Raw genomic sequence first — 24334 nt, 5'->3', positions numbered from 1 at the left:
TAATGAAAGGCACACATATGGCAAAGACCCATGCCACACATACAGGGTAAGTTATGTTAGCAACTCATCTACAGCCTAGAGTTGAGATTCACCAGTTCTATGAATCATGCACTAATTCTGATACACCTCCTTCCCCCAGGCACCTAAACCCAAAACGATCACCAACAGACATACAGAAAAGAACTGAAATAAATGGTATCATAAAAAGAGGGGTTAAGTATATTCCAATTTACTAGCAAAACAAAATAGAAAGCCAAACTATGCATGCACAGGTGAAAAAAATAAGCTAAAACAGAAGTTAAGAGGCAAAATACTGGGGTGGGGGATGAGAACTAACTCCAGAAAATCTAAAACTATGCAGTGAGTAGAGCAATCTATCACATCAATCCATACTAAACAGAAATATGGAGGCAGATAAAAGGGAAAAAAATTAAGATGTAAAAGGAAAAGCCTTAAATGGGTCTCCCATCATCAACAAGATGAAACTTTTTTCCATGCACTTAAGGCTTTCTACAGAAGAGACACATATTATTTTACTTTCTTTCTCCCGCCTGGAATGTCCTCACATTCAGGGATGGTGTTCCCTGTGTCTAGAACACTACTTCCTTACCTTTTCTCCACTTCAATCCTATCTATCCTGCAAGAGCCAGGTGAAATTTTACCTCTTTTCCTAAAACATTCCATAATCTCCTCAGTCTAACGTGATCTTAACACCAGTCTTTCAACCTCTTTATTTTATTACCTCATATTACTTTCTTTTCATACTATCTACCCTATTTAATCAAACAACTTGAAAGTAAGGAATGAATCTGAAGCTTTGTTGCATACCTTATATGTTACACATAGCATGCATCCAAATTTATGTGTGAAGAGAATAAAAAATTTCAAATAAATGTGTCAACTCATTAAAAAATAAGTGAAATATGCAACTCTGACATTATTCAAAAATTAAATGTCACATAATAGTAATCGCTTTCTACTAGAATGCAGTATAAAATACTGATCTCCTTGAAGCCTGGATAGCTCAGATGGTTAAGCGTCAAGCGTCAGACTTTGGCTCAGGTCATGATCTCATGGTTCTTGAGTTTGAGCCCCACGTCTGGCTCTGTGCTGACAGCTCAGAACCTGAAGGCTGCTTCGGATTGTGTGTCTCCCTCTCTCTCTGCCCCTCCCCCATTCACACTGTCTTTCTCAAAAATAAACATAAAAAAATTTTTTTTTATAAAATAGAGTAAAAAAAATAAAATAAATGTTGATCTCCCATTCACTACATTGTAAAAATAAAACAGCTTGGTTTTTCATAGGGCCATTACAGTATTTAGTGACTTAAGGCTTTTTAAAGAGCAACTAATAAGCCTCTGAAACCATCTGATACTATCATACAAGTTTACTGAAAGCAAAATAATATGTCCAATAGAAGAGTTAATTAAATTATAATATGCCTCCATAAGATGAACTATGTTAACACAAAATTATATTGTCAGAATATAAAATGGCAGGCGAACATGCTTATGGATGTAATTTATTTAAACACACGCACTCACACACACACAGAGTACCACAACAGTATTACAATTTTGTCATAATCCATAGAGAAAGGGAAAAAACACAAGAAGAAAATTCACCAAAATGTTAAGTGTGATTATCACTGAATTATGGATCATTTTCATTTTTTTTTCCCCAGAAAGAGAACATGAGTGGGGGAGGGGGCAGGACGAGGGGAGGGGGAAGGTGAGGCAGGGGAGGGGGGAAGAAGAGGGAGGGAGGGAGGGGGAGGGAGGGGGGGAGGGAGGGGGGGAGAGAGAGAGAGAGAGACACAGAATGAATGAATACATTAGAGCCCAACTTGGGGCTCAATCCCACAAACCTGGGATCATGACTTGAGTGGAAATCAAGAGTCAGAGGTTCAACCTACAGAGCCACCCAGGCACCCATCCTCATTTTCTAATCGATATATTTTAGTTCTTTTCCATGAGATGAAGAATACTTAAGAATGAAATGAATGTGTCTAATTTTTTATAACACACTGTACAATTTCTAGAACAAAGAAATTTATGCTTCTCGTATATTCTTAAATGACTATAAAAAATAATTTTTAGAGGTGCCTGGGTGGCTCAGTTGGTGAAGCATCTGACTTCGGCTCAGGTCATGATCTCGCTGTTCATGGCTTCGAGCCCCGCATTGGGCTCTGTGCTGACAACTCAGAGCCTGGAGCCTGCTTCAGATTCTATATCTCCCTCTCTCTCTGCCCCTCCCCTGATCACGCTGGGTCTCTCTCACACCATTAAAAAAAAAAAAAAAAAACAATTAAAAACAATTTTTAAACAATTTTTAAAATGTACACACGAGGGGCTCCTGGGTGGCTCAGTCAGTTAAGCGTCCAACTCTTCATTTCAGCCCAGGTCATGATCTCAAGGTTCATGAAGTTCGAGCCCCGTATCAGGTTCTGTGCTGATAGTGTGGAGCCTGGCTGGGATTCTCTCTCTCAAAATGGGATAAAATAAACTTAAAAAAAAAAAAAAAGTACACACAAAATTGGCCACAGGGAAACACTCTCCCTGAAAAATAATACTTTGCATGAAGGTTCAAAGACAATATGCCCTCTGTGCCCTCATCACCACCTTTTCCAGGATTCAGAGACCACAAAACACACTACTGCCAAAAGTGAAGTGAAAATGTTTGCACCTTCAATTCCCTACACTTTATGAATAACAAAAAAAGAAAAAAAAAAGGACACCGGGGGGAAAAAATGGAAGTTATTATCAGTTCTACAGAGGTACCACAGTCGGTATCTTCTTCCCTAGCTTCTACATAGAAATAGATAAATACTTTTCTCATGTCTGAGTTCAATTTCAAGTGATTAAGGAAAAAGGGTATTTTACAACTGACTTGACAATGTAAAAAAAAGCTCAATATAACAACTTGCAAAGTAAAATTTAAATGTGTAAGTAACAAAAACAGATGCTTCCAAATCATATCTAAGAAGCAATATAAATAAGCAATATTTTTTTAACAATGGGAGGGCACACTTTTTAAATATATAATATTTACCTAACTAAAAAAAACTGACAAGGAATGCTATAAACTACAATAAAGTGAGATAAGATTATCTTTTTACTGCTGATAATTTTTTATTACTACAATAAAACTATAATCCCCAAAAGAACTTTCACTTCATATGACATGTAATAGACTATGGCACAGATTTTTTTTTTTCTGATTTACATTAGTAAACAAATCAACAGCCTGGTTGAAGACTTTAGAATCACAAAGAAAATATACAAGTACTTTTAAAGACTTGACTCAGTCCTGCTCTAAAACAAATTAAAAAAATAAATAAATAACAAACCTTCAAACAACTAAGGCGTAAAGGCAGAAACTGCAATACTCAATGGAATGTCCTAAACCAGTCACACTGTATAGACAACATACTAACATATGGTCTCTTTAAAAAAAAAAAAAAGTTATTTAAAGAAATATCACACTGATTTACATGTGACTTCTAAATACTAAATTTCACAATTGTTATTTCTCATATTCCTGAGCAACTCTTCTCTTACAATTTAAAGGAGAAAAATTCCTTTTCTGGTAAAAGAGTTATTTCTCAACAAATTTTAATCACTAAACACTGTCTTTTGTGTACTAATATCTCCATCTGCTGGAATATAACTTCCTTACTATTCAAAGTTCTTAAGGAGAAAAACTTTGCAGTAGAGATTTTGCAACCACTTAGAAATAAAACCTTTTTCATCAGTCACCATCTGAGGCAGCTAGCAAACCGACACTTTTAGTTCCAGACCCTGCCAATGATTAACGAAGAGTAAGCATCTCTCTGGCTTTTCATTAGGAACTATTTTCAAAACAGGAATATATTCCCTGGTTAAGGAAAGCTTTACCAAACTACAGTGGGAGGATCAGTTTATCACCACACTAACCCAGATTTCCATTTTAGTTTCACTAATAGTGGAACCAGATACTGTACCCCCAGCATAATGCTAAATCAAGTACCTAATCATCACCTATGATGTTATACACTTGAACCTATTTGATCCTTTAAACCTAACCTCCCAAGTGCTAGATACAGAGGGCAGAAAGGAATAATTCCAATGATAAGGAAGTTACAGCAGTGACATAAAAAAGATGGTTCTAAATTAAAAAGGCGTGAAGTCATAACAACCAGATTCAAGGAACGGGACGGGGTCCTGAGTCAGACTCTGGTCTGGACAGCCAGTTATAAAAAATATCCTGGGAATAACTACAGAAATCTGAATATAGACTGGTTATCATATTAAATGTAAGATTGAGCCATTTTGTTCAATACGATGTTGCTATACAAAATGATTCTAGTTTTTAAGAGAGATACACAAATATACAGAGATGGCAGGTCAAGAGATCTCTACTTTGCTCAAAACAATCAACATAAAAATAAGAACAATTAAACATAAGATGATGAAAACAGTGAAGTTCCCAAAAATCTTCCTTTTTGAACACATCTAGATTTGACAACATTAGATGAGTAAGTTTTGGATAAAATTTCCTCCAACTCAAACCAGGTCAAGAATTTCTGGGGCTCCTAGGTGGCTCAGGTAAGCGTCCGACTCAACTCTTCATTTCGGCTCAGGTCATGATCTCGCGGTGTGGTGGGACCGAGCCCCTCGTCGAGCTCTGGCCGGGCATGGAGCCTGTTCGGGATTCTCTCTCTTCATCTCTCCCTCTGCCCCTCCCCAACTCATGCATGCACTCTCAAAAATAAAATAAAATAAAAATTTCTAAGATTCCCCTAAACCAAAGAGTTTCTTCAGTCCTCTTTAATTCACATATAAAGCCAAAGCCTAATTCTAAGTAACCAACATTTTGGGTGACAGCTGTACCAATGAGCCCTGCACATTCTCAATACCTCAGGATTAAGGTAATAACTTACGGGCAAGGAAAAAATAATTTTTGTGTATGTTTATTTTTAGTTAAAACAAATGCTTTAAAAAAAACTGTAAAGAGATTAGATCTAAAATACAGAAAGCTTGAATATATTTTTATTAAGTATTTTGAGAAAATTAACTGTTTAAAAGCTACCTAACCATAAATCTTAATCCTTCTCAATGCAACCAATTTCTACTTCCTTAAGCTCATCTATTCTGCGCTCTTGTTAGTTCCCCTCAAAGAGCTCATTATGACACCCCAAAACAGTACAAGCCCTCCACTGGTTCCTTACAAAACTCAGAATGAAATTTATGCTTTTCATCCTGGCATTCAAGGCCCATCCTAATAGAGCCCGAACCTAGCCTGCTGGCTGTGCTCTTAACTCACTCCTTCGCGTACATTTGCCATTCCAAATGAGTCTAAACGTGCTTTCTGAAAATCTTTCAATCTCCCATCACCACTGTTTCAACATTACAGCACTTTCTCTTCTCCTAGAACATCCTCCACCCTCCCTTCACCTCATTAAAGCCTACCACATATTAATACCAAGTCAGGTTCTAATTCTCAAAAAATATTAGTTATTTCAGCTCAAAGGGACTTCTCAACCATCAGAATGCTAGTAGTGAGTGGTCCTCATGAACATAAACACTAGCTGATACTCATACGGGTAAGTTACCTTTTTTCTTTTCTTCTTTCATTCTCTATATGCTGCCTTGCTTATCTCATTGTCCATCCTATCCTATCAAAAACAACCTAAAAATATCGACAGAAATTAGATGATGCGACCTTATAGTCTGAAAAGTTCTTCTGCATATAATACTCTCCTGTCTCCGAGTATTTTGATTTGAGGTTGGTAGGGCAGTTAATAATTCCACTTACAGATAAAGAATCTGAGGTTAGGTATCTTGTCCCAGGTCACCAAACTACTTAACTGCAACCTCATGATTAGATCTCAGGTCTACTAGCCAGAGAATTCTTACTTGCAACATGGTCTCATTAGCATATGGCCAGAAACACAAATTCATTTTTATCTTTATGCTGGCTCACACATGTACACATGTATACATGCACACATATACATGCACACACATACAGTCAACACCTGAATCCCTGTCGTAACAACTGCAGCATCATGCCACAATGATGGTAACAGCAGCAATAGTAAGAATTAGATGCAGTTAATTTCCAAACACCTTATATTTGAACTGGGTCTGAAATTTTACTTCTTAAAAAATGTATTCACCTTCCACGTAACGTTTCTCAGAGTAAGTCGATTACTATAACACAGCAAGCAAGGGGCTGTGGTTCCTACTTCTTTCTGAATATACTTGAAGGAATCAGTTGACACTCCAGGTGTGGGCATCACAAATGGAACAAGGCGGGCTACTCAGAGCGGCTCCCATCTCCACCCAGCAACATCCTTCACCTCCGACAATCCCTATTCAGAGTTGCCCACCTATGCTATTAACCACCCGATGCTAATCTAAAAGTGATCCAAGCGTACATTTCTGACTCAGTAAACCTTTATATTAAATCTTCCAGTCAGAAATATTAGGTTTCTTCTTGAGCGGTTATAAGAAATAATAACTGCAAAAAACAATAACAGCAGCAAAAATACTAAATACACACTAGATTTATTTGTACCTAACGAGTTAAATAAGGCTCTATCCTACGGTTACTAAGAAGTTAAATGAGCTGAAATCCTCTAAACACCTTTACTTTCTCGTTTTTAGCCTCTTAATGATCACAAAAATTTACCATTAAAAAAAAAAAAATTCCAGGGGCGCCTGGGTGGCTCAGTCGGTTAAGCATCCGACTTCGGCTCAGGTCATGATCTCACGGTCCGTGGGTTCGAGCCCCGCGTCGGGCTCTGTGCTGACAGCTCAGAGCCTGGAGCCTGCTTCAGATTCTGTGTCTCCCTCTCTCTCTGACCCTCCCCCATTCATGCTCTGTCTCTCTCTGTCTCAAAAATAAATAAAACATTTAAAAAAAAAAAAAAATTCCAGCTCCAAGAATTTGACCGGTATTTGTCCAACTTATCACAGAATTAGCAAATCTCCCATTCACTTTTTCTTCATGTTCACAACGTAAGGCAACACAGGAATTTCTTAGCACATGGAACTATTCTAGGTTTTTCTTCTTCAGTTCCATGTATGGAGCAGCATATTCACCAAAGAGATCAGAAGGTAGAGCCGAGGGTCTAGCCCCAACCCTGTTACTACCTTGCCTTGTGATGTGGAAGAGTCACCACCTCTCTAGACCTCAGTTTCTGCACCTACGTTATGCAGATGTTTCTATATATTTTAAACTTAATTTAGCTTAAAACCCAAAAGTTCCCCAATAATTTGCAACTGACCAGGTAATGATGCCCAATCTTTACAATGACTTGTCCTGCACCAAAGCCAAAGGCAAGATGTTTACTTAGGATAGCTAATAAGACCCTTTTCCACTTTTGATATATAATCATTTCAATCCTGGGGCCAAGCAAGATAGTTTCATTACTTCAAAAACCATCCATGTTCTAGATCTTCCCCGTCCCCAGCGCCCACTCTCAAGGATTCAGGGACAGCTCACATTCGCTGTATGTCTCCCTCTATACACATGCATGCCTACACGTGTACAAACAGAAGCCCTTTCCTTATTGCTATGACCATACAACATGAGACTACTTTCTGGATTTAACTGCATTTTGATGTTTTTCTGACACTTCAGTACCCTTGAAAAGCATCCAAGTTGACAGATTCTGCGTTATCATAAATAACAGTGAAAGAGATGTTATAGTAAATGGATTCATTTCATTAGTCACAAAATTTAGTTTAATAAAACATATAGGTTAGAATCAACGTATAAAGCAACATTATGAACAAAGTTTCATTTTGCTAGACCTAACAGGATTGTTGGAATTTCAAACTAGAGTTGCTGCTTCAGGAAACGAATGACAAAAAAAAATTAAGTGCGGTCATTTGCTTGTTAATTATAAGATTTCTGGACAAATCACTTATCTTCTACAAGCTATCTCTGTAAAAATTCATGGCAGAATTACTTTTAAAACATTGTTAAGGCTAAAGCAGAAAAGTAGACTGCTTTTAAGAGGGTTAAGTTTCAGTTAGCTGAAAACTTCAATTTATCAGTCTTCTAAGTAATGGCACTTTCAAATTAGCTTAAAGAAACACCTATGCTTTAAAAAAATTGCTATTTGTATTAAATTACTGTAACTGCCATATATGTTTATACTCAGCTTTCTTCTGAACTAAAACCATTCAAATAGTCCTTATCTATCATGAACACATCAAAGCAGCACTTAAGGACCTGGAATGTTTCCCATACACTGTGTTTTACAGACTACAAGACCCACATATCAGCTGGATACTAACTTTTATAGGTAATTGACAAGGTAAAAGGTTTACCTATATAATTCCATAAATGCCAAAACTTTTAGGAGCTGAGAGGAGCACTGACAGCTTCTCTCTGCTTATGGACTGATCTACTCTGCATAAGGACTGGCTGAAAACTATTGCCTCAGTAAAACAATTATATTTTCCTAATTCTCATTCACACCAATGGTAGTAAAGTAAAATTAAGATAAAAGCTTCTTGAGGACAGGTATTACAAACAATATTGTAAGATTTCTAAAAACAAATCATTAAAAAAAAAAAAAAAACACGTACCTTTTTTCTAACTGCCCAAAACTATCACCAATTAGTATATAATTTGCTTAATCCCATACTTTAGAGAAAATAGAAATCAAGAGGGTAACACTGTCAACCTATTTATTAATTCAATGAACATCTGATAGTCTAAATATGCCAGGCTATGAGGTGGGCACTTTCAACCAATTCTAACAGGGTAGACAGGCACAAACAGAGATATTATTGCAATGTTAAGTACGACTGATGAAAACTCTATAGACAGTAGTACCTAACACACACTGGGTTATATCCACAGTCAAATATCATAACACAGTCACGCTAACAAAATGCATTCACTACGAAAACTTTAATGTTATGTTTGCTTTCTGTTAAATGAAAAAAAGCTGTAAAAATCTTACTTGGACATCTAACAACCTAGCTATTCTGGGCCCCAAAACTGAAACGCCAACTTGTAAAAGAGGTACACGCGTTCCCTAAAAGTTCCCATAAAGGGAAAAGTACATAATCTTGATGTCAAAAAAGGAGAAGGATCAGAAAAAATAATGAAATCCTGTCAATCGTAAAAAGTTGGAAAATATAAAAATTAAGAATTAAAAGTTAGTACATAATAGAATTATGACTTCTTGGCATAGGTTCCGGCTCTATCCTGATCCCTTGGCCTAAAATAGATCCTTGGATATCTTCGTAACAGTTGACATACCGATAGCAACAGAAAGTTGCTCAGTAGACTCTGTCACTCAAGTTATCAAATGAATTAAACTTAAAAATGGCATAGCATTTTCCCATCCCCAACAGAGGAAGACAAATTTTACTTTTAACTGCACCATCATAAACCGAACAAATTGTATTAACTGTAATAAATTTCTCAAAGAAATTAAAAGATATTCCAGTCAGATCATAAAAAGCTATCTCTATGATCACACTGGTATAATTCTCTTAAAGCCAAAAAATTAAAAAAACAATCAAACAAAATCTTACAAATCTAAACACTAGCTTCAGAAAAAGAGCATGAGAATAATGCTCCAGTAAAGGCAGAGGTGTGTGTGTGTGTGTGTGTGTGTGTGTGTGTGTGTGTGTGTGTTTGGGGTGGTGGGGAGGGGGGCGGGGTGTTACATTTTATGTCCTTTGTCACAGGAATTGATTTCCCTTTAAAAAGTAAACCAAAAACCATTTTTTTTCTTACGGAAAACTGATGCACTTTACAATCAGCTTCAGGACACTGACAAGTGAGGGGATAACAACAGAAATATAAGGTGCACCAACCGTTAAAAAAACCAAATTAACTTGTTTTCACTCGATATCCTCAAAGCCATTTAAGAAAAGGTCTCATACCAAACACACTAGCAAATGTGATTAGCGAAGAGACCTATTTCTATTAATTCAATTACATTATATCCTTGGGAGTACAGCTTTTACTGCAAAACATGTAAATTGGATAAAGTTAAGAAAAAAAGGAATCACCTTCTGCCTCATTGTATGTACATGCATCTTGAATACATATTCTGCCTAAAGGGGAGTTAAGCTTCAAAAGTAGAGAATGAATGTTGAATAAATGACCTACTATACAAATTATCATTTCCATCATTACCTTATAGAGCTGGTGACACCTCCTGGGTAAGGGGAAAAAGAATAATGGAAAGAACAACTGATTATAAAGATCAGTTTCCTTCTTATCACTATTAATTCAAAGGGCTAGTATACAACTACAAAATCTTTGTTTCTAAAGAACAGATTACTTCAATTTAGCTAAAATCTGTTTGTTTCAGATATTGATTACTGTCAACAATGCTCCAGGAAAAAAACCCTAAAATTTTAGTAAACTTACATAGCAAGAATCCTCTGGATACCAACAAAAAGCCATACAATTTTTGAAACAAAGCTTTTGTAGACAAGCAAGATTTCTCCCTTGGAAAAAAATTTTTGAAGTGTAAGAAAACCGAGGGTACGATACGATACTTTCAATACTAAATGCATAATAAATGGAGACAAACATTAACATGGAAAAATGATAACTAGTAAAGCAAGTTCTAATGTAAAACACTTTTTGCCCACATTTTTAAGAGAGAGGAAGAGAAAATTGAGGTCAGAAAATCTATTACCATCCCTCCAAAAGAACATAAGAAAATTAAAATGCATTTTTCAAAGGAGTAATGGAGAATGTAATCTAACATGTTTGCTCACTTCTGAGCCACACACTAATTTTCCAGATATTCACGAAAGATTTAGGCTAGCTTTACTTATAAACCATACATTTTGAATTTTCCTGTCAGCAGCCTCAACCTCCATGTGCCTAAAAAATACAAACTCAAAATCTGATTTTAAAATCCCTAGTTCTCCCTTTTCCCCATCTGGGATTTTTAAGTCTAACTGATCTCATTCGTCGTCTTAATTCTAAATTGCAATACTTTATAAAAACAGAATTTGCATTCAAGTACCCTTGTTCCTCGAGCCTCATTATCATGACAAAGAAAGTTTTGTTTTTTTTAAATAAAAAACTTGCTGTAGCAACTACTCTTTCCCAAGGATGGTCCCAGGATTCAGTTTGGAAACTTCTCTCCAGAGAGCAGTTTAAGACTTTAAGACCTCGGTTTTGTGTGCAATCATCTCTATCTTCAACGAAAGATTCTTAAGTACTGGAAACAGTAACTGAAATTACATCCTTAATGTGAGTGGTCTAACCTAGAACATATTCACAACTTAAAAAAAAAAAAAAAAAAAAAAAAAAAAAAAAAAAGCAACCATGTGAAGATACTTGGAGCAAAGTCTGACAATCCACCCCACCCCCACCCCGCATAAAATAAATCCAAAAACCAAAAAGATTGTCCACAGTCAATATAGGCTAAAGGTTAACTTGACATGGAACTAAAATGCTCAATCTAAAGCATGCCAAGTGTTAATCAACTAAGAAAACCTAGCACATATATATAAATCCCAAATTTGTGACTAGCCAAATAAAAATTCTCAAACTGACAAGCAAAAATTTTTAAAGCGTACTTTTAAAATGCATTCTGAAATAAATTCCTAAATGAAATGAAATGAAAAAAATCATTCAAAATTTTTAATTACCTGAAAATACATCTACTATAAGTACAGTATCTTAATTACTAACGTGAAACTTAAAGCTTTACGTAATTTTTTTTTTGTTCTGCCAATCATATGGAAAAGCAAAATGTAATTCCTAACCATAAACTGAAATCATGATTAATTTGTTTTGGACAACGACAGACCACAAAGGGGTAAAGCAAGTTGACAAATTTTCAGAATTCAATCACCTGGCCCAAAAAATATGATGCATTTCAAAAACCAATTTTCTTTAAGCCAAATTAAGTTTATAATAAGGCTAACAATTACAGGAAGCTGCTTATTCCACACTAAGGAATAGCCCCTTTTCCTGCATGTTTGTACTGGTCTGATAAAAAAACAATCAAACTTCCTAGTCATTATGCTGTCCATTTTAAACATTCCAGCTACCACACAGAAGCAATCTTGATGCTGGGGAGTTGATAAAACTAAAACTCAAGATAGACCAAGATAAGAGATGGAGTAAACCATACTAAAAGAAAAAAAAATTACAATTTATCATCCTCAGCTAGTAGTCTCCAAGACTTAAAAATGCAATGGTTACTCTTTCCAACCACAGAGAAATGAACAAACAAACCTTTGTTAGAGATGACATAATTGGAATTCTAGATTTGGGAGATTAAAAATTATTGAAGGCAAGGGTTAGAAACTTTTTAACAGGAGTCCGAATTATCTTTTAGAGATTTTAGGGGAACGTAGTAACACGAAAGAGAAGCCTTTCAGAACCAGAGAAACCTAAATGAGCTGTTTTTAAATAGCATGCACGTAAAGTGAAAGTATTTGCAATTGTTTTTTTATAATCTAGTGTAATGCCATTTGATTGAACTAAACATTTCAGTTCAGAGAATGCAACTTTAACCCTAAATATTGTGAGGACGTATTTTCATTTTAACGTCTATGAAGGATTCTTTCTAAACAACACTACTTTCGAAAAATAACCCTGACAGAAACTTTTACAAATACCACTCAAGCTCTAATTTTACCAAAACATACCAAAGCAAGGCTGCGTATTATTTTTGAAATGTGACAAAAGTTGTTCCCATAATTTTAAAGAAAGTGTTCTCATCGTTTGCAAATATGTTACGTATTACACATACAACAACTGTGGCCACAAATTGCACATAAAACCATCTACTGTGATTTAAATTTCCACTAAATTTAATATAGATCATTATTGAGTACGTTACACATTTTGCTCCAAACATTCCTCCTTTAAAAAAAATAACTGGCGCCCCTTAGCGCTCACATTTGGAAATACTCACTTTAAGAGTTCCAGCAATTTTTTTTTTTTTTTGACATTCCAGAAAGTTTTCTGCCTCCACAATCTTTCAAATGCCAACACAAATAGAAAAAAACAGAACCCCTTAAAGGGACAGCTCAAGTTTTTTCTGGAGCAATGTGAAATTAACAGACTTGCTGTTTCAACAGTGTTAAGCCTACTCCAATAAAGGTTGCGGCCGTTATGTTTAACGTATGTAAGCAAAACGGAGGACGCAGTAAAACCTAACAGTTTCGTACTTTTAAAGTTGTTTCTGGACTTTCCAGACAACAAAAGCTCCTGGGATCCTTCTTTAACCATCTTTAATCACGGAGACATTTCCGGTCTTTTGTTCTTTAGTGACATTCCAACTCTCTAAGCTTCAGATTCCTTTTCCCTACTTCTTTAATAAAGATCTCAAAATTCTTGTGAAAAATCCAAAATCCATTGTTCACTTCTACAAAACACAGTTTTCAGCTTTAACAGTCCTCCGGTGATGCTTCTAAGAACAAAAAAAAAACTCCTGGCTACTCGATTTTCAAAGCAGACTTTCTTGCTGGTCATTTTTTTTTTTTTCTCCAGGCGTTCACAGCAATGCACAGCTACTAGAATTTTTAATAGTCCAGGGCATTGTTACAAAAACTTGTTAAAGAGATTCCAGAGTTGGCCAGAATTAATCTTCTAGTCATTCTTCGCATCCCTCAGCTCTCCACCAACCAAGCTTTCTTGCAAACTTTCACTCGTTTTTATCTTCGCCCTTTCAAACGTCTTGATTTCCTGTCCTACAAAGTAAGGCAGCGGCGTCCTCGGGGAAAAGCTCTCCGCCGAAGTTCTCTCCTACTCGGGACTCCGTTCAGATTTGTCCTCGCGTTATTTCGTATTCACACCCCCCCCCCCGCCCGAAGTGAAGTTAAACTCCCGAACAGTTCTCGCTTCCCCAAACAAAAGGACAAAAAGTGCTTTCCGCTGTCATTTTGTCCTCGCCTTCGGCTAAATCAGCAGTACTTTCGGTCTCCTTTGGAATTTCTCTAAATTATCGAGCCCCACGCTACTCCCCTCGAGTATCTGCAAGCTGCACAAACTCCAAAAAAGCAAAAGCCCCACTGAGTCCTCCACTTCGGGAACCGCCGGCCTCCTCGGGGGAGCCCCCTCTGGGTGCGCCCCGGGGCCGGTGTCCTTCAGGCGCCCGCGGGGCGGGCGAGGCCGGGCTCCTCCCGGGCAGGCCCGCGAAGCTCCGGGCCGTCGCGGTGCTCGGCGGCGCGGCTGGAAGCCGGGGGGCGCGAGAGGGCTCGCCCCGCAGCCCTTCCCCAGCGCCACCAACTCGGTCGCCGGCGGCGCGAGGCCCGGGGTCTCGGGTCCGGGGTCCGGGATCCGGGGGGGGGGGGGGGGGGGCGTTGGAGGGGAGAGTGTGCGTCCCGCCGGCGGGTCCCGCCCGCGGCCCCGGCCCGCCCGCCCGCCTGCCCGCCCGCCGCCGCCGCCGCGCCCCGCGAGCCCGGCCTCGGCGCCGCCTCCGTGCGCCCCGCCCGGGCCTCTCCGTCCCCGGGCGCACGGTCCCCGCCGGCCGCGACCTTCCCGCCCTCCCCACACGCCGGCGGGGCGTCGGGTCCCGAGAAGAGGGGCCGCCGCCGGGGCGCGGGCCGCGAGGGGCCGACGAGGAGACTCACCTTCGTCCAGCAGCCGCTCGAGGTGGTTGAAGATCCCGCAGAAGTTGGGCAGGCTGCTCATGAGCTTCTTGTCGTTCATCAGCTGCATCAGGTAATCTGGGGTGGGCTTCGGCTTCTCCTTCGTTTCCATTTCCCCGACCATATTCCAGGCTCCGCAGCTCACTCCGCCCGCCGCCGCCGCCGCCGCCGCCGGAGAGGAGGGAGGGGCGGGGAGCCCCGGCCGCCGGCCGCTCGGGACTCGGCGTCCCGCTCCGCTCCGCTCCCGCGCCGGGCGCCGGGGCGGCCGGACCGCGCGCTCGCCGCGCTCTCCCCGCCCCCGCAGGCACTTTCCGCCCGCGGCCCGACGCGCTCCCGGCCCGCCGCCGCTCCTCGGCCGCCGGCTCGGCGCGTCCCTCACGAGGCCGCCGGCGGGCGGGAGGCGGGTCTCCGCGGGCCGAGTGCGGGCGCGGGCCGCTCGGCGCCGGACGAGGAGGAGCCGGGCCGCCGCCGCTCGCTCGGCTGGTCGCGCCCGCTCAGCCGCCGCCGCCGCTTCTGCCGCGGGCTCGGGGTCTCTCTGGGCTGGTCCCCGCCGCGGCCGCCTCTGCCGCTGCCGCCGCGCTCTGACTCCGCTCCTCCTCTTCCTCCTCCTCCTCCTCGCCTCCTCCTCCTCCTCCTCACTCACTTGGCGGCGGAGTTCGCCTCAGTTCAGGCGGCGCTGCCAGCGGCGGCGGCGGCGGCGCGGGGGGAGGGGCGGCGGCGCGGGGAGGGCCGGGGGCGGGCGGCGGGCGGGGCCGCGCAGGGCGGCCGTTAGCGGGGCCCCGGCCGGCGCGCTCCTCCTCCCGCCGCCGCCCCCCGCAGCCCCCGGCCCGGGTGCCGCCGCCGCCGCCGCGCCGTCTCCCTCCGGCGGGGTGGGCGGCCTGAGGGGCCGGCGGCGGGCAGCGCGACGGAGGCGGTGCCCGGCGAGCCCGGCCTGGGCGCCGGGCCGGGGTCGCCGCCGAGGCGGGCGAGAGCGGAGGGAGGGGCCGGTGCGGGGGCCGACGGACGGGGGAGGGGGCCGGGCAGGGCGGCGGGGGCGGCGGGTGGCGGTGCTTTCGACTGGGGCGGGGGCGACGGCCGCGCCGCTTCGCGCTCTTCGCCGCCGGGCCGGCTCGTCTGGCGGGCGCGGTCCGGCGGTGGCGTTTAGGTGAGAGGGATTGCCAGCGGGACGCGCCAGGGCTGCTGCGCTCGCCGCCCCACGGCCCCATTCTCTCCTCCCGTTACTATAGTTTTTTTTTTTTGGTTTTTTTTCCCCATCTCTAGTCCGTTTCCATCGCTTCCCCCCCCCCACCCCCCGCCCAAAAAAGAATTTTTTTTTAACGTCCTGTTGCTTCACGGGGGACTTTCGGGGTGGGCATCACGTGGCCCGACACGTAGCCGTAAGGTCTGAGAGCGCGTGCGCGCGTCGAGTCCGGTCTCCACGCCCCTTCCGAGGGTCGCTCCGCCCCTGCCCGGGCCCCGCGAGCGAAGGGGGAGGGGCGTGGCCTGCCGCGCGCCTGCGTGGGGCGGGCCGGGGCCTGGGCGGGTGCGCGCGGGGGGCGGTGGTAGGGGGAGGGTTGGCCCGGCCGTCGGACCCCGAGTGGCTGGGCGGGGGCGAGAAGCTGCGGAATCTTCGCTGCCTGGTGTCGGGTCCCTGTTGTGTTCCGGGTGGGCCATTGCCGCTGTGTCGTTGGTGGCACCACGCGACGACCCCCCCGCCCCCGCCTCCCCGGCGTCCCCGCGGTCTCCGGCTTCGAGACCCACGCAGCGGCAGGGAGCCCGAGGAGTGGTGGGTCCCGCATGGGCGCCCCTCGTCGCCCCGACGGCGTCGCCGCTACCAGTGCAGTACCTGTCCCAGGGGCACGCCTCTGGGGACAGGGTCTGCCTTGCTGCAGCATCCGTTACTCCGAGAGCCAGCTTCAGTTAGGAACGAGCACCGCGCTGTACAAAAAAGGAGGGGGCTGTGCGTCGTGTGGGCGATGTTGTACTTCGTGATGGCATCAGCATCCAGTAATAAAATGCTGCCGCAATAAATGAAATAAAGATCACGTACCTAATTCGAAAGGGGAGAGTCAACATACCTGCCACCTTGTAAAAACAATGATACTGTGGACAGGAAGCTTTTCCATGCAGTATGATGGATTTCCAACATTTAGGTTTGTTTGGGAAAGAATTTTCTGAACCGCAACAGCGTAGTTATCTTTGTTGTATAGAATGTTGTCAGTCTCAAAATCCGCATCTGCATTTTCCTGCAAGCCTGTGATGACAAGTTCCATTAATGTAGACAAAATTTAACATCAAACTGACCGTGGTGAGAGCTACAGGTGGCTGAAATCTGTTAATCCTGTCTGCTGTGTTTTAACTGAAAAGAATTTAAATGGGATTTTGTGGCAAAATCCTGCTTCATACAAATTCTGAGGAACACTTTTGGTTTGACTTGTACTGAAACTAGCTGAATTTCAAACAAATACTCTGAGTAGCAAGTAGCTTCTGTCCTCATTTAAAGAATGTTGTTTCTAAAATTAAGCTCCTTTGGTAGAGGAAATGGAATTGCCCTGCAGACAAAGTTAAAAAGGTTTAAGTCGAAAATATTTCAAATTCTCCAACTTCCACTGCTGTTAATAGAGCCATAGAATATTCACCTACTCAATTATCATTTAAAGGATGGATTTTATAAATGCAGGAAACAGTAATTTAATCAAAGTGGTTGCCTCTTTAAAAAGTAATGTATGCTTTTCCAGTATGGAGCAAAATGATAGGTATTTTAAAAGGTACTAAGTTGTTCATTTAATTTGCTAGTGTAAAAGATTTCATCCCCCTTCTTAATCAGTTTGTGTATTAAGCTCCCAAGCCCTGCGCTAAATGCTTTATGTGTATGTCTCATCTATCTCGTTTAATCTTGAAGGCAACCTTGTACTTTAGGTACGCTGTCATCCCTGTTGCATGTAAGGGGAAGCCCAAGGAGAAGGAGGTTAAGTAACTTTCCCAAGACTTCATCCCTGGAACTGGGATTCAATTCCATTCATATTTTATCCTAAAGCCTATGTTCTTTACCTTTTTACTGACCCTGTCCAATAAGTCAGGTTGAAACTTCTGACCATGTTCCGCCATGTTTGACGGATAGACACCGCAATGTCCTCTGGCCCACCTGGATCTTATAACCTAGGTGACCCAGATCAGGGTTAAAGAACAATAATCAGTATTTATTTCCCGTATGTTTCATCTATTGTGGTTATAGCATTTGATAATAGCTGCTACATATTGCCCTTTCAAGTATACATAGATCACTTCTCTGCTCACAGTTCTATGTTTCCCCTTTCAGAGGAAAGACCCAAAGACCTTATAAAGGCCTTCAAGACCCCACATGCTCTGGCCCCTGCTGCCTCACTGACCTTGTGTCTTCTCTTCCCCTAGCAACTGGGCTCTCCTCCTGGAATCCCTTATGATCCTTAAACAAGCCAAGCATGCTTTCTACTCCAGGACTTTGCACTTGGTGTTTCCTCTCCTTCATTCCCCACACATCTATAAGCCCGTACCTCCCATGCTTTTTCAGGTCTTATCAGAGAAGGTTCCCCTTACCACCCTGTATAAGATAGCACATGCATGTACACACACACGCACACACACCCTCTGTATTCTGTTCCCCCCCCCACCCTTTTCATAGCATTTCTTTTTTTTTTTTTAATGTTTGTTTTTGAGAGAGAGACAGAGTGTAATCAGGGGAGGGGCAGAGAGAGGAGACACAGAATCAGAAGTAGGCTCCAAGCTTGAGCTATCAGCACAGATCCTGATGTGAGACTTGAACTCGAACCATGAGATCATGACCTGAGCCAAAGTTGGATGCTTAACCAACCGAGCCACCCAGGTGCCCCTCATAGCATTTATTTCTACCTGACATGTTCTATCTATGGGTAAATTTGTCTCTCACCTCCCCCTACACTGTAAACTCCAGGAGAGCAAAGGCTTTACTTTGTTCTATACGGAGTTCCCAGCACCTGAAACAGCACACAGGACACATGGGCACTCATTAAAAATATATTCAAAAAAATATTTATATAAATATTCACAAAAGTATTAAGTAGTTGTCAGGCACCAGAAACTGTGCAAAGCCTTTACCTATATTGTCCTTTCAATCTTCCCAGCAAACATCTTAGGTGTGGTAGCCGAACATGGGAGGAGAGATAGATGGCTGATTCTTAAGAATAGTAAGGAGTTGGCAGTCAGGCGCCCGACTCTGGCTCAGGTCATGATCTCACATTTCATGGGTTCGAGCCCCACATCAGGTTCTATGCTGATAGCTCAGAGCCTGGAGCCTGCTTCGGATTCTGTGTCTCCCTCTCTCTCTGCCCCTCCCCCATTCACACTCTGTCTCTCTTTCTCAAAAATAAATAAACGTTAAAAAATTAAGAAAAAAAGAGTAGTAAGGAGTTGGTCCCATAAGGCAGCATCGGGTCCATGCAGGATGATGTCTCCGGAGACAACCGTGCTATGTGCAAGTATCCACTATACCCCTTCCTTTTCTCCCTCACACTCCTGCCTCAGACATTTTAGGTGTATATTACCCCATTAATTACCGAACGTAATAAGTGCAATGAAGAATACAAAAGTTGTTGGGAAACATCACTTGACTTCAAGAAGCCTCAAAATCTAAAAGTTACTGTGAAAGGACTCTTTAATCACATTATTACAAAAATACCATCTTCCCAATATTCACAAGTTAACCGTGTACACGTGGGTAAGCTTCCTCTTGAAGATCTTTATAATAGCTTTTTCTCTGTGGGAAAACTATGTCATCTAACATGTTGACACTAAGAATGTTTCCACATCTAACATCAGTAATTAATCACGAGTGGAAATATATCTTCTGCATTCTAAAATTTGATTGGCTCTATTTGCTTATTGCTGTTCTTGACATTTAAAATAGAAAATTTGAGTATTCCAAACTTTTTTTTTTCCGTCACCTTGGAGTTCCTGAAAATGTTCTTAGGACCTAAGAATCCAATCTTTGATGGTCTTTTGTCCCAAATGCTTTTTTTTTTTTTTTTAAATCTTAATCCTTAAATCTTCCTACAAGGGAATGGGGCTTTCCTATAATCTTTCGTTTGTTTATTGTCTTAATTATGTTTGTTTATTGTCTTAGTAGATTTCTCAAGTATCGTTTTCAATTGTGACATGGCTTATCAGATACCATTTAAAAGGTTGAAAATGACACATTTTAAGGGTGAATATCTTTTTTTTCAAGCGTTTTATTCATTTTAATAGAGGGAGCTTGTTTGTGCTCACAGGCGCATGAATAGGGGGCGCGGGGGTCCAGAGAGAGGGAGACAGAGGATCCCAGGTAGGCTCCACACTCTTCCAGGAACCAAGATATGACCTGAACAGAAATCAAGAGTGGGACGCTCAACTGACTGAGCCACCCAGACACCCCAATAAGTGTATCTTAGTCAACAAAGATGTGAGTACCTATTCTGTCTAAACACCTGTCGTTAACTCTGAGGCTAAGCTGGGAGTTAATATCACCAACATATGAAAAGTTAACTAACAAAAGCAAGTGCTAAGGACCAACTGCCATAGGAATGGACATGAGCACCACCATTCCAGGCCTCCAGGCGGGTTTCCTCTCAAATTGGAGGGTTGGGGGTACCGACGAAAACTTGGAAAGTGTCAGGCTTTTAGGGTAGGAGTTTCCAAAAAGAACAGTGGATGCCAGATTTGGGTTGGCCTCAAATGTCAAGCTCAAGTGTTCACGGAGAAGAGCCTTGGGAATTGTTTTAATACAAAGAAATGAATCGAAACAGTAAGGTGGATTCCTTTCAGTGAGGCGTCTTTACGTATCTCCTCGTGCAAAGGCACCATTTGTAAAATTAAAGGCATTGCTCCTCACAGCTGTTGTGTTAATTGTGCCGCTTTTTAAAACCACTAACGTGATAGTTGCAGACGTAATACTAACATTTAGCTGAAACCACTGCACAGCAGTTAAATGTTAACTGATGGTGTAGAGTTTCTACTCATTTGACCCTAAATGAAACTTTAGAGGGAAAAAAGTTCTCAGCCAGGATGCAGGCTGGTGCCATGTAATTCCGTGTTCATTCCACATTTAAGCAGAAACTTTAACTAAAAACTAACCATCTGTTAATTACAGGAATATGAGAGTGAATTAAAAATGCATTTTGTTTTGATCAACCTTCAAACTGATTCATGGGTTTATGATTGCAAAACAATTTCCATAGTGTTCCCTTGGACTGCTGATTTGTTTTTGTTTTTGTTTTTTTCCTTCAAGATCTGGTTCATTCAGGATGACTCTGTAATGAGATTTTTTAACACATTAAACAAATACTGTTTGATTCGTAATCTATGCATTAGGATTTTTGTTTTGTTTCGTTTTTGTTTTTTAAATGCCCCCTTAATTTAATTTTTTTTTTTTTTTGAGTAAACTCTCCCCCCCATCATGGGGCTCAAACTTGTGACCTGAAGGTCAAGAGTCACATGTTCTCTCAAGTGAGCCAGCCAACTGCCCCTTTACGTGTTAGTTTCAAATAACGTGAGTCAATATTTTATGAGCAAGGGAAGTGCCTACTCATGTCCCAGACATTTAATCAAATGCCACTGTCCTTTACTAAAATTTAACTTACAGCCTACATGTTGCATTTTCCCCATAATTTCTGTATATTCATTCTTTCTAAACAGGGTTTTTAGTGGACCAGGGAGACAAAAAGAGGACTGACTTTTATAGAGTTTCTACAAACTGTTAGGCACTTCAGTTACTATCCCATTGAGTACATGGCAGCTCTGAGTTAATTATTACCCCCATTTTATAGGGGAAGCAGCTGAAGCTCAAGTTAACCAAATGACGTGAGTCTGGTGACACAGTTAGCAAATGCTGGGAGCAATATTCAAACCAAACCTTCAAAGTCCTGAGTGGTTTCTGGCACACTTTTGGCCTCTTTATCAGTTAAAAGTGGAATTCTGTCATCTTTGTGCGGCTCTTTTCTCAGTATTCTAACCAGTGGTGATGTTGGATTTTTTTCAAACATTAAGCTCTTACATCTCATTGAAATATCACCAAGTCCTATAGAGAAAAGATTGCTGTGCTGGGTATAAAAAAGGCCTTATTAGTTCTATCCTAATGAGCTGTGCAACACTGAGTAAGTAATTCAGTCTCTCTAACATTTGAACTAAGTGATCTTGGAAGCCTTTAAAGCTGTATAATTTTGTGATTCTGAGTAAGATGTTCTCTTCCATATCAGAACATTGATTTTGTTGTAATTTAATTTCTGTGCCTAGGATACCCTGTGCACAGATGGGTCGTCATGTAATAGCAATAAGAAATCTATTTAAAATTCTTAGGTGTCATTTTTGTACTCCTTCTTAAAAGTCATATTTTTGGATATTGGTTTCCTTAGACAGTATAATACATTTGACTGGAATTCTTACATTTTTATAATTTACAAAAGACTAAAACCAAATAGTGTTTCTTTTTCTTTCTTCCTTCCTTCCTTTCTTTCTTTCTTCCTTTCTTTCTTTTTTAACATACTACAACTGAAAAAGTAGAGCACTACAAAACCACACCCAGAGCTCCTAGTGGAGGAACTTACCACTAAGGGAGCATAACCATTCCTGGAGGGTAGATTCCAGGCCTGTTCCTCTTTCTGCTCTTTAGACGCTTTACAAGAAGTCTATTTTCAATAGTTACTTATTTGAATGAATAAAAGGAAAAAAAGGAAGGAAAACATAGACCTACTTGAGCTGTCAGGAGGGCAAGCCGCTGTGTAAAGCTGCTCATGGCCCAGAATACTTACCTGAGTAAATAGTAGCATCTGAAAAATCCTTGTCTGTCTTTAGTGACACAGGGAAAACAGAAGGAGAAGGAGGGGCCTCAGTGTCTGTTACTGTGTGAACAGTTTTTGCACTGACTCGATGATTCCTGAAAAGCCTTTTGGAGTGTGAGATACGTCTCACCCCACAAGAAACGTTCCGTTTGGGGCTACAGGGATCAGAACATCCATAGTCCCCTGAATTCTTAATAGGTCAGAAAACAAGTACTTCTTGTTTTAATATAAAAGACAGTTTGTATAGTAATGATATTTTATCAGAATCCCTTTATTGAAATAAAAGATTAAAAGCAATTACACCACTGATACTCAACCAGTCCATACTAGTAAACTTTATCAATTTTTAGTTTGGAACCGTTTCCACACCTCTCAGGGCATAGTTGCTTCTCTTAGGCACACTGCCCAGCCCTTCCTGCAGAGCCCCCCCCACCCCGGGCACCACTCTGGCCCCAGCTGAAGAGTAGAGCCTGGTGCCCTGCCCCTCTCCCCGCACTGGGCTGATGGCCACTCAGGTCACTTGCGCTCCTGCCCCACCAATGGTTAAAAACATGTTGAATAATACTTCCATTTCTGTCAGCTGATTTGCATATTTAGAAAATTGCTTCTTTCATAGCCTCATGTCCATTAAATCGAGTTTTCCTAGTTTTTACTGATTGCAACTAAATTGGTTATTTTTTGTCTAAAATATATATATTGGTTATTTTGTCTAAAATATATGTATAGGCTCTTTGGGCATATACCCAAGTTCAGAAAGAAAATTTATGAAAGTCACGTTTACCCAGTTACAATGAAATACCAGAGTTTTCGGCTTTACTATTTTCCACCAAATAATGTTGTAATAAGCAGGTCGTTGCCAGAGCCGAAAGATGATTAATCCTTCTCTGTATGGCAAACTTTTTATAATTTCACACCAAAGAGGTACCTCTGTTCTGCTCTCTCCTCTGTCCTAGATAGCCATTCACATTCCTTTGCTGAACTCTACAAGTAATACTGATGATGCCAGCATTTACTATTTCCTAATTATTCTGTCCAAGCCCCTCTGTAAAAATGTGTCACAGTTACATTTTGTAGATCTTCAAGGGCCCCCAACTGGATTCGCTGGCATTGACGGCCCCGTTTTCTTCCATACCCACTGGTGGGGGAGCATGGTTTTTCAGATGGAAATGAAATGTAGCAGAGTGAAATGAGTAACACGTTCTGTTTAGCAGTTCTAAAACGGGCACCCTGTATTTAGAGCGCGAGCCTGGAATTAAGTAGTGGGAAAGTGGCCGCTGACGCGGAGACGGGTGGGCCGGGTTTCCCGGGCCAGCAGCATGTCCCCTGTCCAGGTGAAGCCGTTAAGGGAGCAGAACGGATGGGAGGAGGGAATCAAACGCACAAAACTGTTAGATCATGAAATGAGGAAAGAGAAAAAGACTTGTGTTCAGAGTTCAAAGACAGCCCTGTAAGCGGTCCCATCAGCTGACCTGCCAGCAATAATCCTGCTCCCTCTCGGGTCCCGGCTTCCATTCGGGCGGCCTGGCCACCGGTCACTGGCCACTGGCGGGTAAGGGGTGGCAGGCCCGTCTCTGCACCGGCTTCCTTGACCTCTGGGGCCCCCAGAGCAGACCTGACTTTCTCCAGTCCCTCAGCTGACCGGGTTCCAGCGTTTCAGCCGGGCAGGTGCCTCATGTCTGGAAGGCAGCTTTCACTTAATTGAGGGGCCCAACCAGACCCCGTCACTCCGCCCAGGCAGGGCGCCCCCTTGGGGTCCTGGCAGGAATGGGTACTTCCTCCTGCACTGTGAAAATACAGAATCGTGGCCCCTTAGCCCCACTACAAAACTACCTGCCAAGCCAGAGGAATGCTTTTCTCACAGATGATGGACACGAATTGCCTTTAAACCCCGAGCAATGAAACGAAGTCCTAAAACATTCCCCCTGACGGGTTTGCTGGCCC

At 42.2% G+C, this 24334-nt stretch overlaps 1 protein-coding gene across 7 annotated transcripts in view; it reads right to left on the bottom strand.

The window, feature by feature from the left end:
* Window positions 1–15204, bottom strand: part of QKI (QKI, KH domain containing RNA binding) — a 156899-nt gene extending 141695 nt beyond the window's left edge. For 3 of the 7 annotated variants that reach the window (XM_045057000.1, XM_023253544.2, XM_023253546.2), the window contains exon 1: window positions 14571–14859. In XM_045057000.1, coding sequence (XP_044912935.1) covers window positions 14571–14712 — 142 coding nt within the window. In that variant the 5' untranslated portion in view covers window positions 14713–14859. 7 annotated transcript variants of the gene reach the window in all.
* Between the last annotated feature and the right edge of the window lie 9130 nt (window positions 15205–24334).

Source organism: Felis catus, chromosome B2 (genome assembly GCF_018350175.1).
Source record: "Felis catus isolate Fca126 chromosome B2, F.catus_Fca126_mat1.0, whole genome shotgun sequence".
NCBI classification, from domain to species: Eukaryota; Metazoa; Chordata; class Mammalia; order Carnivora; family Felidae; genus Felis; species Felis catus.
Note: the sequence above shows the minus strand (reverse complement) of the source record. Positions and strands in the feature narration are given on the sequence as shown.